This window comes from Pipistrellus kuhlii, unplaced genomic scaffold, assembly GCF_014108245.1.
Source record: "Pipistrellus kuhlii isolate mPipKuh1 unplaced genomic scaffold, mPipKuh1.p scaffold_m20_p_9, whole genome shotgun sequence".
In the NCBI taxonomy this organism is placed as follows: Eukaryota; Metazoa; Chordata; class Mammalia; order Chiroptera; family Vespertilionidae; genus Pipistrellus; species Pipistrellus kuhlii.
The window spans coordinates 1,497,279-1,515,627 of record NW_023425595.1 but is presented as its reverse complement, the minus strand read 5'-3'; the positions used below and the strand labels follow the sequence as shown (position 1 = coordinate 1,515,627).

General features: G+C 36.1%; 1 protein-coding gene across 13 annotated transcripts in view; it reads right to left on the bottom strand.

The window, feature by feature from the left end:
- Nucleotides 1-10,169: 10,169 nt before the first annotated feature.
- Nucleotides 10,170-18,349, bottom strand: part of QSER1 (glutamine and serine rich 1) — a 57,716-nt gene continuing 49,536 nt past the window's right edge. For 12 of the 13 annotated variants that reach the window (XM_045578047.1, XM_045578046.1, XM_045578044.1 and 9 more), the window contains 3 exons: nucleotides 13,529-13,681; nucleotides 12,496-12,591; nucleotides 10,170-10,930 (listed from right to left, as the gene is read on the bottom strand). In XM_045578047.1, the coding sequence (XP_045434003.1) occupies nucleotides 10,790-10,930; nucleotides 12,496-12,591; nucleotides 13,529-13,681 (390 nt within the window). In that variant the 3' untranslated portion in view covers nucleotides 10,170-10,789. Of the gene's footprint in view, nucleotides 10,931-12,495; nucleotides 12,592-13,528; nucleotides 13,682-18,349 lie in introns of those variants that run through there. The other variant, XM_045578052.1, reaches the window with a different exon arrangement.

Below are 18,349 nucleotides of genomic sequence, written 5' to 3'. Positions count from 1 at the left end.
ATGAGAATAGTCTCCTTTTTTTCTCATTGACCTCTCCCAGCCATTCCCACCCCCTCAGCACATGCCCTCACTCCCTACTGCTGTTTCCATTGGTTATGCTGATATGCATGCATACAAGTCCTTTGGTTGATCTCTTACCTCCTCACCACCTCCATCTTCCCTCATAGGTTAGACTAGGGGTGTCGAACTCAATCAGAGAAGGGGCCAAAATCTAAAATCCAGCCTAAATCGCGGGCCGAATGGTTTACTGAACAGTCATAAACTGTCATTGTGATGGAAACGCAGCGGAGTGCAGTGATGACAGCGAGGTGCGGGCCACATTGCAAGGCCTGGCGGGACAGATTTGGCCCGAGGGCCTTGTGTTTGACACATGTGGGTTAGACAGTCTGTGCAATGCTTCTGTCTCTGATTCTATTTTTGTTCATCAGTTTATGTTGTTAATTATATTCCACAAATGAGTGAGATGATGTGTATTTATCTTCCTCTGACTCGCTTATTTCGCTTAGCATAATGCTCTCCAATTCCATATTTGCTGTTGAAAATGGTAAGAATTCCTTTTTACAGCAGCGTAGTATTCCATTGTGTAGATGTACCACGGTTTTTTAATCTACTCATCTGCTGATGGGCACGTAGACTGTTTCCAAATCTTAACTATTGTAAATTATGCTGCTAGGAGCATAGGGGTGCATATATCCTTTCTGACTGGTGTTTCTGTTTTCTTGGGATATAGTCCTAGGAGTGGGATTACTGGGTCAAAAGGAAGTTGCATTTTTAATTTTCTTTTCAGGAAATTTCATACTGTTTTCCATAGTGGCTGCACAAGTTTGCATTCCTACTAGCAGTGCACAAGGGTTCCTTTTTCTCCGCATCCTCACCAGCACTAAACATTTTTTAAAAACAATACAGATATTTTATCTGAGATCCTAGTGTATGTAAAATTTTGCATTTGCATATTTTACTTAATTCTTGAACATATTATAAACCCATCATAAACATTGTATAGTCTACATACTCTGACAGTATAAATATATCAGCATTCACTTAACCATTTCATTATAAAATTTATATATTTTTTCCAATTGAAATAATTTAAAAAACTATTTATGGCAGCTCTTATATTTTGCCTTTTGTGGCATTTATTATTTTTAAATTTTAATTATTTTATTTATTGGCTTGAGAGAGACCTCAATTTATTGTTCTTACTGTATTTATGCATTCATTAGTTGCTTTTTTTGTAAATATATTTTTATTGATTTTTTACAGAGAGGAATAGAGGGATAGAGAGTTAGAAACATCAGTCAGCTGCCTCTTGCACAACTCCCAATGGGGATGTACCCACAACCAAGGCACATGCCCTTGACTGGAATCGAACCTGGGACCCCTCAGTCCGCAGGCTGACGCTCTATCCACTGAGGCAAACCGGTTAGGGCTGTTCTTGCCTCTTGAAAGACCAGAGATCATTATAAGCCAATCCATGATGACTATGTTCAGGGCTAGCCTTCAGTTTTTCAATGCCATAGTTGACACCTCAGTGGTTATGCACTGAATATTTTTTTCCTACCAAATTAATTTTTGAAATCCTAACCCTCAACGTGGTGGTATTTGGAGGTGGAAACTGAGAGGTAATTAGGGTTAAATAAGGTCATTAGTGTGGGGAGAGTCACTACAGAGCTTGCTATCATTGCCATTTGAGGACACAGCAAGAAAGCAGCCTGTCTATAAGCCAGGAATCTTAATCTAGGAAATCTCTAGATCAAGATCTTTAGATCTGTGAGAAAATATTTTTGGTTGTTGTTTAAGCCATCCAGTCTATTCCATTTTGTTAAAACAGCTAATATAGTGGTGCTCAAGGACCAGTTACAGTGATGATTTTTCATCTTTCTCATTGAATGGCTGTTTGTTCTTGAGTAGTATGGGCATACTGATCAAAACAAGCAGATTTTGGCTTTGCAGTGCTTTGTGAAAAGTGCTTTAATGAATAATCTTTTTGATAGTGGATTGTTTGCAAACTCCTATGATAAAGTTAATGCATTTGCATTAGCATTGGCTGTGAAAAGCCCTAACATCCTGACTTCACGTTAAGTCAAATAACATTATCTTATAATAAACTTGATGGAGGACTGGCATTTAAAAGACTTTATACTGATTGGCCCATTTACAGTTTTTAAGTCATTGATAGAGTATATGTAAACAAAGCTAATTTTAAAAATGCATCTGAAGCCAGGTTCTAATTCATTCTGAAGCCAGGTTCTTTTTGTTAGGCTGTTGCTAGTGTTTTGAATTCTCTTGCTTCACTGCTTAAGGACACCTGCTCTCGGATGATAGCCCATTCGCTTCCATAGAATAAATGGAAATTAAATGTGATAAGAGAATAGACTCTGGCCTGTGGAGAAGCACAGTGAGAACAAAGAGTGATATGCAAAAGATGGGTAGTATGAGAGACACCTGCTCTCTGATGATAGCCCATTCACTTCCATAGAATAAATGGAAATTAAATGTGATAAGAGAGTAGACTCTGGCCTGTGGAGAAGCACAGTGAGAACAAAGAGTGATATGCAAAAGATGAGATATTTTCTTTTAAAGATACAGTTCCCAGCTGGTTTGGCTCAGTATAGAGCATCGGCTCAAGGACTGAAGGGTCTCTGGTTCCATTCTGGTCAAGGGCACATACCTCGAATGCAGGCTCAATCCCCAGCCCTGGTTGGGGTGCGGGCAGGAGGCAACTAATCAATGTGTCTCTCTCACATCGATATTTCTTTCTCTATCTTTCCCCTTCCCCTTCACACTCTCTTTCTTAAAAAAAAAAAAAAAAAAAAAAGATAATTAGAAATCAATGGAAAAATATCCTCTGGTGAGGATTAACAAAAAAAGAAAAAAAGTTTAAGAGATAGTTTGCCATTTTAAACTACTCTGAGGCCACCCTCAAAACACAAAACTGATTCCAAATAAACTCTCATTTATATATTAACCCATCTATCCAACACATTCCTATTAAGTGCCTATTGTGTAAAAGACATGTTAATGGAGATAGAGGACTAATTGAATACAGACCTTAAGTACTCCATAATTAACTGTTGATATCAAACATGTTTCTAATTAATCTTATACTAGTGTCACAAGATGAACAAATACTGATGAGTTTGTACATGTGTAAAATTAGCTGCTTAATGATTTTGAGAATCTCCCAAATTAGTAAAAGACAGTAAAATAATGTGGTAAGGCCTTTCCATTTTTACTATTTTAAAAAAATATATTTCATTGATTTTTTACAGAGAGGAAGAGAGAGGGATAGAGAGCTAGAAACATCGATGAGAAACATCAATCAGCTGCCTCATGCACACCCCCTACTGGGGATATGCCCACAACCAAGGTACATGCCCTTGACGGGAATTGAACCTGGGACCTTTCAGTCCGCAGGCCAATGCTCTATCCACTGAGCAAAACCGGTTTCGGCCCATTTTTACTATTTTGCTGTACCTCTTTTGGTGCTGCCAAACTGAACCACTTTGCATTTCTCCCAACATTCCTGTCTACCAAGAACATTAATAGCTGAAGACTTGCCTAATTTTGAGGTAGAGAAAGACAATCAGACTAACGATTATCACATGACATGCCGAGAGTAGAACTAGTTCAGTGGCAACTGAAGCAGAAAACATTCTCCTGAATACAAACTATTAGGTGGTCTTTCTTAACCAGCTGTTTAAGTCCTTACAACCTGAAGATCGGTTTCATCATTACTGCTTTCATGAAGCCTTCCCTGACTTCCCCAAGTAAATTAACTCTTCCCCCAAGAATGTTGCTCACAGGGAGTGCATCTACCAGAAACTTTCATTTACTTTTACCAGGACTTTTTCTCCTAATTATTCTATCTGAAGAGTCTGAAAATCCAAAAGACAGGAATGTGAAATCCTGGTCCCTGGGCACTCTCCTCTTGAGGACAAAATGTAAAATATGATGGCTACTACATTTCACTTTTTCATAAAATACCAACATTCTTGTATTATTGACATTTTCTCCTGATGTTGCAATTATTATTGCTCACTAAGGTCATTAATGCTCTTATTGCAAAATCCCAGTGAATACTTAACTGTTTTTACCTTATTAATGCTTCCTGTAACTTTCTATTCATATATTGTTATTCATCAAATATTTAATGAAACCAGATACTGCACTAGACACTGGGAATGCAATAGTGAGCAAAACACACATGGGTCCTACCATCAAAGGCTGCTAGGATGGAGCAGGAGAGAGCACCAATCAAACAACCACACAGTGTGATGAATGCTCATCTAATCTAGTCCAGAGGGTTAAAATCTAATCTGGCTAACGGAAGTGATGTTAAAGTGAAATCTGAAGAATTAAGAGATGGAGGAAGAATAATTCAGTTGAGGGAGCAGGAAGGACTGGTGGCAAGAAAAAACATACACATTTAAGGAACTTAAAGTTTATTAAGCCTGGGCCACATAGGGAGGGCAGTAAAGAGGACGGTGCTTAAGGGATTTGTAAATTGTGATAGAGTTTGGGTTAAAGGCAATAAAAAAAAAAAAAGCCATGGGAAGGTTGTGAAGGAGGGAAGGACAGGAAAAAAATTAATTTTGGCTACAATTTAAGAAAAAATTTATATTACGTCCATTATTTCCTATTCTATGTTTTAACTGATTTTCATTGTTGACTTATTCAAAATACTTTAAGGAACTAAATTAAAAGAACACCTATATTGCACTAACTGGTTTGGCTCAGTGGTAGAGTGTCAGTCTGCAGACTGAAAGATCCCAGGTTCGATTCCGGTCAAGGGCATGTACCTTGGTTTTGGGCATATCCCCGGTGGGAGGTGTGCAGGAGGCAGTTGAATCGGTGTCTCTCTCATTGATGTTCCTAACTCTCTAACCCTCTCCTTTCCTCTCTCTGTGAAAAATCAATAAAATATATATATTAAAAAAAAGAACATCTATATTTAGTTTGGGTATAAACAGTAAACTCTCCATGTATCACAAGTAAATTATATGTAAAATTTAAGTTATTTGTGCAAAGTAACTTCTTGACTCCCGATTAACATCACAAAATAGATAAGGTCTAACAATAGACTAACAGGTAATTGTATCTTCCTTTTATTTGAAACCAGTCAGTTCTAAATTATTCATTTTAACTGAAGAACAGGTATATACATAAACTAAAATTATCAATAACCTAGTTTCTATTCCACTTTGGAATGTCCTTTTTAATTTTCATTTAAACATGGTATCTCTAAAAGCTAGGAGTTTATTTAAAGCCACACTACAGAAAAGGACAAATCCATAAATACGTAATCTTGCGATTTATCCCTATACTGGGAACTGAAAGTGTGTATTAGGCTGATGTCAAAGACCTAGTAGAGAATGGTTTGTAACTTTTTTTACAAGTTCATTTTTCTTTGACTTTAAGAACAAAAATTATCAGTAGTTTTATTATTTATTTCCTGCTAATAAAAACATTTCCACATGGAGCCGAAACCAGTTTGGCTCAGTGGATAGAGCGTCGGCCTGTGGACTGAGAGGTCCTGGGTTCGATTCCGGTTGAGGGCCTTGGTTGCGGACACATCCCCAGTGCGGAGTGTACAAGAGGCAGCTGATCGATGATTCTCTCTCATGGATGTTTCTAGCTCTCTATCCCTCTCTCTTACTCTCTGTAAAAAACCAATAAAAAATATATTTAAAAAAACAAAACAAAAAAAACATTTCCACATGGAAAACAAAGAATAGCAGTATTCCCTTTCAAATCTTTCCTGAGAGAGTCAGGTTAAATAACTGATTTTCATTGAGGTACAATTTAAAAAAAAAATGTTTTTATTGATTTCAGAGCAAGGAAAGGGAGGGATAGAAACAATGATGGGAACCATTGATTGGCTGCCTCCTTCATGCTCCCTTCTGGGGAATCAAGCCCTCAACTTGGGCATGTGCCCTGGCAGGGAATTGAACCTGGACCTCCTGGTTCATGGGTGGATCCTTAAACACTGAGCCACACTAGGCTGACTACAAAGTGTTTTTTAAAATACTAACAAAATGAATATAAGCCAAAACCGGTTTGGCTCAGTGGATAGAGCGTCAGCTTGTGGACTGAAGGGTCGGTCCCAGGTTCGATTTTGGTCAAGGGCATGTACATTGGTTTCGGGCACATTCCCAGTAGGGGGTGTGCAGGAGCAGCTGGTTGATGTATCTCATCGATGTCTCCAGCTCTCTATCCCTCTCCCTTTCTCTCTGTAAAAAGTCAATAAAATAAAATAAAAAAAGAATATAAACTCTAGCCAGTTTGGTTCAGTGGATAGAGCGTCGGCCTGTGAACTGAAGAGTCCAGGGTTTGATTCTGGTCAGGGGCACATGCCCAGATTCGCTCGATTCCCAGGAGGGGTCGTGCAGGAGGAAGCCAAAATCAATGATGTTTCTCTCTCTCCCTCTCCCTTACTCTCTGAAGTCAATAAAAATTTCTTTTAAAAAGAGAACTACATTAACAAAGCAGTGTAGTATTAATTTCTACCATTCAGTTTTGTATGTGAATATATAGTTTTGAATAGTGGCTGTATTCTAAAATATTCTGTGGAAAATACTAAAATGAACAGCAATGTCAGCAACCAAATGGAGATATGTTACAGAATTTTGAAATACTTTTTGATAGAGATCATTGATTACATTAAAGTTTTAGTTTTGAACTGTGTAAAATAAATCAGAGAATAAGTTCTTATATAACCAAAACTAAAACATAGCAAAAATGTTGACAGTATTTTTGCTTGAAATACTTATATTTTAAAATATTATTTGAAGGTTAAGGCAGAATTTTATTCTGAAAATTAAAGGATCAGTTAGGATACATTTCTTTTTTTACCTTTTAATAGAGATAAAGAAATATTGTGAGGGCAGCAGTTACTGTTAGCTTTGCTTTATTTTCAAATTAAAAATTTGGTGAATTAATGGATTCATACGCCTTTATAGATAGAAAAGGGCTAAAGGAGTTCTACCATAACACAAATTCAGTTATTTTATGATATTGTTAGCTGAGATATATATAATTAATAAATATCAACTTAATTTTAGAAAATCATGGGTGGATCATATACCACCTATCCTATCTAATAAAAGGGTAATATTCAAATTAACCTGTCACAAAGATGGTGGCGCCCAGTCCTCTCAGCCCTGCCTGAGTCCCCCAGTCCTGGGAGGATGGGGGTGGCCACTGAGAGTGGGCAGGGTGAGTGGCCTGGCAGAATGCTTGCTGCATCGGCAATGAGGCAAGCATTCTGCACCTGGCCACAGATGGACCTCTGGGCTTGGAGAGCCCCTGGGCGACAGGCACAGAGCGGCCAGGCCCCGCAGAGAGCTACTGCACAGATTTGTGCGCAGGGCTACTAGTACCTAATAACTTTGTTTAAGACTACATGAAACATGTTGTATGAGAAATCTGTAACATGATGATGCTTCTGTATAACACAATACCTGTTTTCAAATATTAAAAAAATAGACCAAACCCCAAAACATTCTGATTTTGTTGTTTAAAAAATTGCTTTCATTTTAATGATCTGAGTTAGTAACAAACAAATATACAAAATTGTCTTTTCACATTTCCATACATTGTATTATGGACCACTTAAAACTCTGGATTGCAAATGCAGGTTTCTTTGTATCCTTAACTTCAATTATTGCCACTTATAAAAAAAAAGGTGACTTCAAAAACATGCATTTGAGAACAAAGATGCTAAAAGTTGCACATGGAAGTTAATGTACTACCAGTAGGTACATTGTTCATTTGTGCAGTTTATGTGTCGAATGCAACTGACACAGAAGCAGTTATCCTGGGATAGTTCACTCAAAAAGCATTTTTTTTTTCTCTTTAAAAGGCGTTTTTAAAAAGCATTTTTGAGCAACAGATGAAACTATAGTTTAAAACAAAAACTGTATGCTTCAAATACAATAAAATTAACGACTTGTACAGCTGAAGAAACTTTTGGGACCCAAAGCTGATTTAATAACCTTGCTGTACATTGGTATATCTCCAAAGTCATAGATTGAAAATAAGTATGTATAGTAAAAGGAAAGTGAGACTAAAAAACGTGAAGAACGCTTTGAAAATAGTAATAATGTATGAGTCATTTATAATTTTTATTTTTAAATTTCAGAAATTTGAAGGTGATCTGAACATTTTCTAAGCCATTCAAAATTTTAAGATATTTCCATCATACTGTTTTCTAGGCCACTTCCCCAACCACTAATCTGCACTATAAATAAACACCAACATATGATTTTTTTATATTAAATTGTTTCCAGATATCTGTAGGTAAAAAAATCATATCTTTCTTAAACATGTTTTCCTAGGTTGTGGCAACATGTGCTTTACCCTCTTTAGCTCAATCTACAACCTAAAGTTATTTCTCTATTATAAATCTTAAACTCCCTGGCAAGGAATGTGAATGCAACCCAGCTAGATCTTTATTCAGCTTCTTAAAGGACTGTGTCCCATAGTATAATAATTGGCCAACTTTCCCCTAAGGCCCAAGTTTGATGTAATCTCATGTAATATGGATTACAAGAGGAAAAAAATGGTACAAAACAATGGGATTTCCTCCAAGCAGTATTATAGACTTGGCCTCTGATATTATTGAAAACATTTGTTTTACTAAAATGAATACAACTGCAAACAATTTGAGGATAACTGCAGTTGAAAAGAAAATGGGTGATTTTCTATAAGAAACATCTGTTTTCCATGGGCCTTATGAAGAAAATGTGGCTAGTGATTTCAAACATGTATTTCAAGTTACTTAAATGCAACACAGCTTCTAAAAATATGTAAATCATCAGTGATTCAGGCAAGAAAGCTGGGGGAGAAAAGATGTATACTTAAACACTACATTAGGAGATGTAGTTACCTACTTTATACTTTGAAATGAAAGAAACCAATTCTGTCCAGAGTCAGTAACAGAAAGATATGGCTGCTTCCTACTTTTCTGTATAACAAAATGAATTTTATGATGCTTTCACTTGCGAACTATCAAAATAAATCTAGGTTATTTTTATTTTTAAAATAAGCTGCCTAAACCGGTGTTGTTTTTATAAAACTTTCAGAAATCAAACATTTAACCCTTGAGAGAAACTTTGATATTGAGTATCTTGTCTAATGGCAGGAACAAAGATTGTTAAGTATTATTGCTTTAAAGATAACCATCAGAAATAAATATGTAAGGTTAACTCAAATACTCATTTTTCACTCAATGCTACAATGTTTTATTCTCAAATCAAGTCACATGTTACCTTCAATTCTTTGCCAGTTGACTTAGGTTTTTAATAAGTTAGTCTGTTAACTCAAAATGAAGACGATAGCAATAGCTACATATGCACGTCTTATTTGGGCATTGAGCAATAACACTGCTTTCTTGATAGGATTTAAGGCACTACATGGTGGTAAAATAAACAAAAGTCTGATGATTAACAACTTCTTTAGAATCCTATAAAAGGAGAGCATTTAGAAGGACACTATTAAATCTTTTTCTCAAACAAATAAGGCATCCTGTTGGCAAACACAAAAAATACAAGGTCATGTTGAACCTAATACATTCACCGTCTCTCAGCTAAAGTACTTGACAAATTAACTAACTACATAGCATGTATAAAGGTTGGAAAGGCACCAAAAGGAGAGCTCTACCACTTCCGGTTCTAAGAGTCAGGTAAGCTGTGTTTAACACTGCATGATGTAGTCTAATTATAAATTTTATTCTGTAAATGTATAATGTGGTTAATTTTTGTTTCAACAAATCAGTTAATCAAATGCTAGTTTAGTAAGAAATTTATTTTCATGAATCAGAAAATTACAGCAGTGTCTAACACAACCCCATTATAAAGCTAAACTATTTCTAGCACTGAATGCATATTCTGGAAAACACTGAAGCAAATCTGTATAAACAAAAAAGGTTACCTCAAGATAGAATTCACAATTGAAATTCAATATATAACTAAATAAGATTTACTGAAAATGAAAAGTGTAGTACAGATACATCAAACAATTATAATCATATAACATTTTCCTGTGAAAAATACAACTATTAGTGAAAAAAAATGTACAATTGAATTTTTTCCCAAAGGAAACAAACAGTATAAAAGAAAATACTTTTCTTCAAGATAAGGAAAATAGTATGTCATTGTTTTTTTTTCATCATAATATAATTTGACACAAAAAGCAGTTATAGAATTGCACCAATTCCACATCCAGTTTCCTGAACATGTTAAGAGTAAAAGGAGTTTGTAAAGCAGAATGCAGTTTCTGAATTTTATATTTTAAATTGATATTCTCATACAGAATGTCATAGCACACCAGATCTGTTTACACATGTATAATACTTTCTGTTTTGTGGCCAGACATGAATACAAACATATGATTTCTGCCACCTTTCTTTCATTCTGGTGTTTAGTCAGAGTCAGGAAAAAAATAAGCTACTTAAGTGTTATCTAACAATAAAGAAAAATTATATTTAGTGCATGCTTCGTCATTTGTCAAAAAACATTTCTGAAAATAAAACTCAGTTCCCAAACGGGTTATAAAATAGAAAAATCATTCATTAGGATAAAAAAAGTGGTGGGATGTAGGACTGACTTCCTTGGCAGCACCACTGTCCTTCAGCAGAGGTCAGGATGCAAGCAAGTTCTATGGCCAGAGCAGGTATGCCTGCAGGAGACCACTGCTTGACATTTGATTAGCCAAGGCTCTAGATCTTTGATCATTCCCTCCACCATTTCATTAGTGCTACAAAATAGACGAAAAATTTCTGGAAATGTTAGGAGCATTTCTGCTGTACATGATTTAGAAGTTCTCCAAATTTTTCAAATAGGTCTTCTACCCATTTTACATTTTTCATACAAAGTTGAACAATTTCTTCCTGTCCTAAATCTCCATTTTTCTTCTGCACAGAAGAGATCTAAAATAAAGAGAATTGCCACATTAGCTTATACTTATCTATATATATATATAAAAAGCCAGCGACCGGACCACCAAAACGACTGGAAGGACCAGTCGCTATGACACCCACTGCGGCCAGCTAACTGGCCCCATCAGGGGATGGGAACAGTCATCCAATCTTTTGCAGCCCCTCCCCCAGCCGGCCCCATCCCTGATCAGCTTCTCCCCATGGCTGGCCCCACCCCTGATGGGTCCCCACCACCCTGATCAGCTTTCAGCCCCTTCCACCAGCCAGCCCCACAACTGTCCCCAATCATCCCCCTACACCAATCAGGGATGGAGTTGGCTGCCAACCTCCCATGACCCCTCCCCGGCCGCTGACCCCCAATCAGCCCCTCCATCCCTATTGGGGGCAGGGCCTGCGGGCCAATTGACCATAGCCCCTCCCCACAGGCAGCCCGTCCCTGATCAGACCCCAATTGGGGGAGGCCAGCCAGCCAACCTCCTGCTGTCTCCTCCTCCCAACAGTCCCAGCCCCAATCCGCCCCAATTGAGGCCAGGCCAAACGAATTTGTGCGCTGGGCCTCTAGTCATTTTATAAGATCATCATAAGGACTTACTATTTCTATATCCTGAAAAGAGGATTTATTAATTCACCTATAAGTACTGATCTTTTTTTTTTTTTTTTTAAATCCTTCCATGAAGAATAATTATTTCATTTCATATATATTCCTATCATTTTTGGTTCCACGGGAATAAGGAAGAAGGCCAGGAAAAGTGATTCAAACTTTCTAAATTCCTTTAAATTGTGTTAAAAGCAGAATGATAAAATTTGAGGTCAATTTTTCCTTTAAGATACTGTAAAAATAGTCAATATATTTTTCATGACCACCTTTACTTTCTCCTTTGATAAACAGAGGTTAGATTTAGAACATCTTTCAAAACCAGACCATTGTGAAATACATTACATGTAACTGTAAGTAAACTTAACCCTTTTTAATTAAAAAACAAAAACAAAAAAAAACCTGAAAGGACCATTTACTTTTCAAACCTTTGGGAATTAATCCTTATATCCCATCCACAAAGTGGTACTATTGTCATATATAATTTCTAAGCAACTTAAATTATGATACTCAAAAGCTATAATTAAATTTTAACTATAATTTCTAAATGCCAAAGAACAAAACTCCATTTCTCTATAATTGAAAAGGATAGAGCCATTCTAGTGATAAGGAAAACAGTGAGATATCATATGTAACTGAAGTATATTAAAACAGGATCATTTTACATTATGAGAGAAGAAAATATAATAAAGTACCATTTATTATGGGCAATGTAAATCAAGCATCCACAACCTAAAACATTACCATTTATAGCTCCTTTGAGAAGCCGTGAGTCTCAGATTAATCTGAGCACAACACTTATCAGGGAGGCTAGGAGCAATCTTCTAGTCATTATTTACAGGAGAATATAGAGACATACATTTTTAAACAATTCTCTTTAACACATTAAAAATACTATAGCTACAGTCTCCTTAAAGCTTAGAAAAACATACATTTCTTTTTTAAATGAAAAAATAATTACCTCATTTTTACATATCAGATAAACATGATATTTATAATGATGGAGTGAATGATACAAAGAATATAGCTGTATTTTCTCTGGATCAACAGCAAACTCCTGTAACAAGAAAATAGTTTAGAGTTATATTTATTTCATGGAGCATCTGAGCTTAGAATACTTTTACAAAAATATTAGACCAAAAGTTTCAAAGGAAATATTAAAAGTGACTTGTATGGCTAAGTATTAGCTCATATTAATAAGCTGTTATTAATAAGAGGCTTATTAAAAATAACAATTTAAATTGTATTTTTAAACCTTCACTTTTTCCCTTAACATAAATATACACTATTTCAAAATATTTAACCATTATAGAAAAGTTTAAAACGTGAACATATAAGATGATTTATTAGGTAAAAGAATCATATAAAAAAAAATCCTTGGCTCAGAGATAAACAAGGTTAATAAAATGTTATATATTTCCCATGTTTTCCTCCATGTATAACATATATTTCTATAACTTCTTTTTTAGCCTAGCTAAAACATGGATATCTAATATAATTGTGATATATAATTTCCAATATAAATTAATTGGGGGCAGGAAATTTGACCTTTTTTCATTGTTGTATTCTCAATATTTAGAACTGTATTTGGCACACTACAAGCACTTAAATGAATCAATTTTAACAGTTGCAGATATGTGGTCAACACTGAATATTATTAAAGGTGTGCACACTCATTTATCTGTAAATCATGCATTTGTATCCAAAACAAAAAAACAACTATAAAATATACATACAAGCGTGGTATGTTTCCTTGCTTACTAGTCTATTTGAAAATTTTTTGAGCACTTCCTGTATGCCAGATACTGTGCTCCGTAATGAGAGAAACAAAGAATAAGACTGAATCCCTGCTCTTTAGGCCAGAGGGGCTCATTCCTACCTGAAAATTATTCAAATTTAACAACAATATAGTAAAAGATTTGCTTGCCTCAATGTTTTAATTAGAATTATAATAACAACTGGAAGAGGTATAACATCAATCAATATACACTTACTTGTGCAGATTTAATGGTTGTTTTAGAAGTCCTTAGAGTTTTCTTATTATAAGCTTTGCCATTCATTTTGATTTTAGAAACAGCAGATCCCCCACTTTTTGCTTTAGAGTCTCGAGTAATTATTGTTAGTTCAGGAAAACGTTCCAAAGCATTCTTTAAAATAAAGCAAAAATAGTTGACATCAGAAGAAAACTAATTTACACTACTTATAGCTACTCAAATTTATTTAAAAAATATAGAAACATTTACATACATGTACATATACACACATCTATATGTGGGAACACTGGGTGTGGTATATGTAATATTCAAATACACACATACATGGAGTGTTAAACATGGCCAAATTCTTTGCAGCTCCTCCTATTCAGATGGGATCTTAACTTGCCCTAGCTGGTTTTGATTAGTGCCATGGTTGGCAAACTGAAGCTCGAGAGCCACATGTGGCTCTCTGGCCCCTTGAGTGTGGCTCTTCCACAAAATACCACGGCCTGGGCGAGTCTGTTTTGAAGTGGTGTTAGAAGTTTAAAAAATGTGGCTCTCAAAAGAAATTTCAATCATTGAACTGTTGATATTTGGCTCTGTTGACTAATGAGTTTGCCGACCACCAGCTTAGTGGATAGAGCATCAGCCTGTGGACTGAGGGGTCCCGAGTTCTATTCCGGTCAAGGGCACATGCTGGGTTTGTGGGCTCAATCCCCAGTGGGGGGATGTGCAGGAAACAGCCGATCAATAGATCTCTCTCATCATTGATGTTTCTATCTCTTCTCCCTCTCCCTTCCTCTCTGAAATCAATAAAAATATATATATTTTAAAGATGGGAATCTTTACTCTATTTATTGTGATCATTTTGCAGTATAGACAAACATTGAATCATTGCTATACACATGAACTTAATATAATGTTGTATGCAATTATACCTCAATGAAAAAAATGTAGATTCTATTTCCCCATCCTTTGAATCTGGGTCAGCCTTATGACATGCTTTTAAGCAATAGTCCATGACACCGTGGGAACTCCTGAATGAGGCAGAAAGTTCTTTGCAATGCTTTCTGGCTTCAATGTAGGGGAAAGAGGGATATACAAATGCTTTTGATTTATAATGGGGCTATCTTCTGATAAACCCATGCTAAGTTGAAAATACTGTAAGTTGAAAATGCATTTACAACTACACTTCAGAGAGAGCATTGTTGTTTAACCTTGTGATCACAAGACTAAGTGGAACTTGTGGGTCCCTGCTGCTGCCCGGCATTACAAGAGAGAATCATACCACATATTGTAGCCCAAGAAAAAGTCAAAGTTCAAAACTCGAAGTATAGCTTCTACTGAATTCATACATATTTTTACACCATATAAAGTAAAAAAAATTAAGTTATAAGTTTCTTCAAAGCTCTACCAATTGAACCACTGTTAACACTCTGAAACTTGGTCAAGTCCTGGATCATGGCAAGAAACAAGTGTTGTAATATTCCACTCGCTTCATCATTTCTCTTGCTTCTTTTGACTATAGGAAACGCAGTTGTGAAATAAGAGTGTAAAACAGAGTTTGATGAGTTTTCTGACCACAACGATATAATAGTTATCACCGATAATTTAGTGGCCAGATGGCAGAACCAATTTTAGTCCATTATTTAAGTCACTGGCATATTTATGCCCTTACCTACTTGGCAAATCATCCTGACATGAAAAGCTACAAACAACTGAAGCCTGGCTGCAGTGGGCTCAGTGGTTGAGCATCGACCTATGAATCAGGAGGCCAGGGTTCGATTCCCAGTGTGGGGTGTGCAAGAGACAGCCGATCAATGATTCTCTCTCATCATTGATGTTTCTACAATAGTTCTCTTTCCCTTCCTCTCTGAAATCAATAAAAATATATTTTAAAATAATTAAATATTTATAGCTAAATTTAACTAGTTTGAATAGTTTTTTTGTTTGTTTTGTTTTTTAAATATATTTTATTGATTTTTTTCAGAGAGGAGGAAAGAGGGATAGAGAGCTAGAAATATTGATGAGAGAGAAACATCGACCAGCTGCTTCTCGCACACCCCCTACCGGGGATGTGCCCGCAACCAATGTACATGCCTTTGACCGGAATCGAACCTGGGACCTTTCAGTCCGCAGACTGACACTCTACCACTGAGCCAAACCGATTTTGGCTGAATAGTTTTTTAAAATTGAACTACTAGCCGAGACCAGTTTGGCTCAGTGGATAGAACGTCGGCCTGCGGACTGAAAGGTTCGATTCCGGGCAAGGGCATGTACCTTGGTTGCGGGCACATCCCGGTAGGGGGTGTGTGAGAGGCAGCTGATCCATGATTCTCTCTCATCGATGTTTCTGACTCTTTATCCCTCTCTCTTCCTCTCTGTGAAAAATCAATAAAATATATATTTTTTAAAAATTGAACTACTAGTATTGTTTCATATTTTGATACTAAAAGGGTTCAAGTGTTCACATTATCTTTATTTCCCCCCATTATATTTATTTTACAAACTAGAGGGCTGGTACAAATTCATACATGAGTTGGGTCCCTAGGCCTGGCCAGTGATCGGGGCCAGCGGGCCAGGGGGAGGTACTGTGGGAGGTTGGCCAGCTGCAGATTGGCTGTGGAGCACACTGACCATCAGGGAGCAGCTACTGCATTGAGCATCCGCCCCCTGGTGGTCAGTGCGCATCACAGTATTGGTTGTTGGGTTGTTCCGCCTTACTGGTCACTTAGGCTTTTATACAATATATATAGATTGTTCTCATTTGCTAAACTCAACTGTTTTATAAACAGTCACAATCTTCAAGGCCACTCTTTAAACCCCATGTGAATTTCCAAATACCTGGTATTGTGACCCCAACAACACATTTTTAAACAGAGAACCTAATGTTTTTATATATAAGTTTAGGAGGGAACTAGGTTTCATTTAATAGACACAATAGGCCGAAACCGGTTTGGCTCAATGGATAGAGTGTCGGCTTGGGGACTGAAGGGTCCCGGGTTCGATTCCAGTCAAGGGCATGTACCTTGGTTGCGGGCATATCCCCAGTAGGGGGTGTGCAAGAGGCAGCTGATCGATGACACTCTCTCATCGATGTTTCTATCTCTCTCCCTTCCTCTCTGTAAAAAAAAATCAATAAAATATATAAAAAAAAATAGACACAATAGAATTTTTACTATTTCCTACCAGAGTGAGCTATCACTAATTTCTAGCTTCATTTTCTTAGATTATTTCTGCTATTATATACTTTGGTGTTTTCCTTATAAAATATGCCCAGGATTGAATTACTCTTTATAACAAATGGAATTTAAAGACAAAAAATAAAAATAAAAGTAAAAATAAATGGATTTTACATTTGGGAACAATGACTAGGTCAGTGTGGAGATGAAAGGAGAAAACTGAAGTGCTCTTTCTAATAAGCACAAGATACTAAAGATGACAGGAAGTAAACAGGATTCAGAGGAAAATAGATCATTAACTTCAAAAGCCTTTAGGATTCCTAAAATTACCAGGATCATCATGGGAAGTAGTGTTAATTATGTCTAAAGAACAGAAAATATTTTATAATCTGTTTGTAATATTTTATATCATTCTAAATTTAAGTACTGTTTGTGTATTGTAGTTTAGAAATGCAAATGGCTATAAATGAAAATTATCAAAATTAAAATTTTTTTCTGTGAAAATATCAAAACTAATTTTTCATTTGTTTATCATAAACTATTACATAAGCTTTATTTTTTTATTTTTTTAAAATATATTTTATTGATTTATTTTTGCCCCCCTCCCTCACATACATACCCTCCCCCCCAGAGTTTTATGTCCACTGTTTGTACTTATATGCATTACATAAGCTTTAAACATCTACTAAATCTATTAAATTCCAAGTGGTAGATTTATTTTAATGCAAGTTATTAGAAAACTGGTTTGATATTTAAAACATGGTTAGCCAAAACTGATTCACTATTTAAAAAAAAAAAACCCAAACATTTTATTGATTTTTTACGGAGAGGAAAAGGGAGGGATAGAGTTAGAAACATCAATGAGAGAGAATCATTGATCAGCTGCCTCTTGCACACCCCCTACTGGGGATGTGCCTGCAACCAAGGTACATGCCCTTGCCCGGAATCGAACCTGGGACTCTTCAGTCTCAGGCTGACAATCTATCCACTGAGCTAAACCGGATTCGGCTGATTCACTATTAAGATTTAATAAATCTTTATAAAACACACACCTTTGGATATTCTCTTGTCTCTGAAAACATGTTATTTCCCAGAGGATATTTCATTTGAAGAACAGTTAAGTAGAAAATACTTGACTAGGAGTCAGTAGACCAAATTCTTAGTAATAAGCTTCTTACCAGCTTCTGACATTTTTCCCTACAAGTACATGTCAGTGAAGAATATAGGACTACTGGTAGAGTTTAATGTCAATAAACTTTTTTAAAAATACATATTTTATTGATTTTTTTTTTCAGAGAGGAAGGGAGAGAGATAGAGAGCTAGAAACATCGATGAGAGAGAAACATAGACCAGCTGCCTCCCGCACACTACCCACTGGGGATGTGCCCACAACCAAGGTTCATGCCCTTGACCGGAATAGAACCTGGGACCTTTCAGTCCAACTCAGTCAAAGCCTTAATTTTTACATAGTTAAAATAAAATCAATTTTCACTTTTATGTGGAGATCAGATAAAACAATGATGTGAAAAACTATACAAATTACCCAAAGAAATGGAAAATTTAAGTCCACACAAAAATCAGCACATAGATATATTTAGTAGCTTTATTGATAATTGCCAGAATTAGGAAGCAACCAATTATATCATTCAGGAGATGA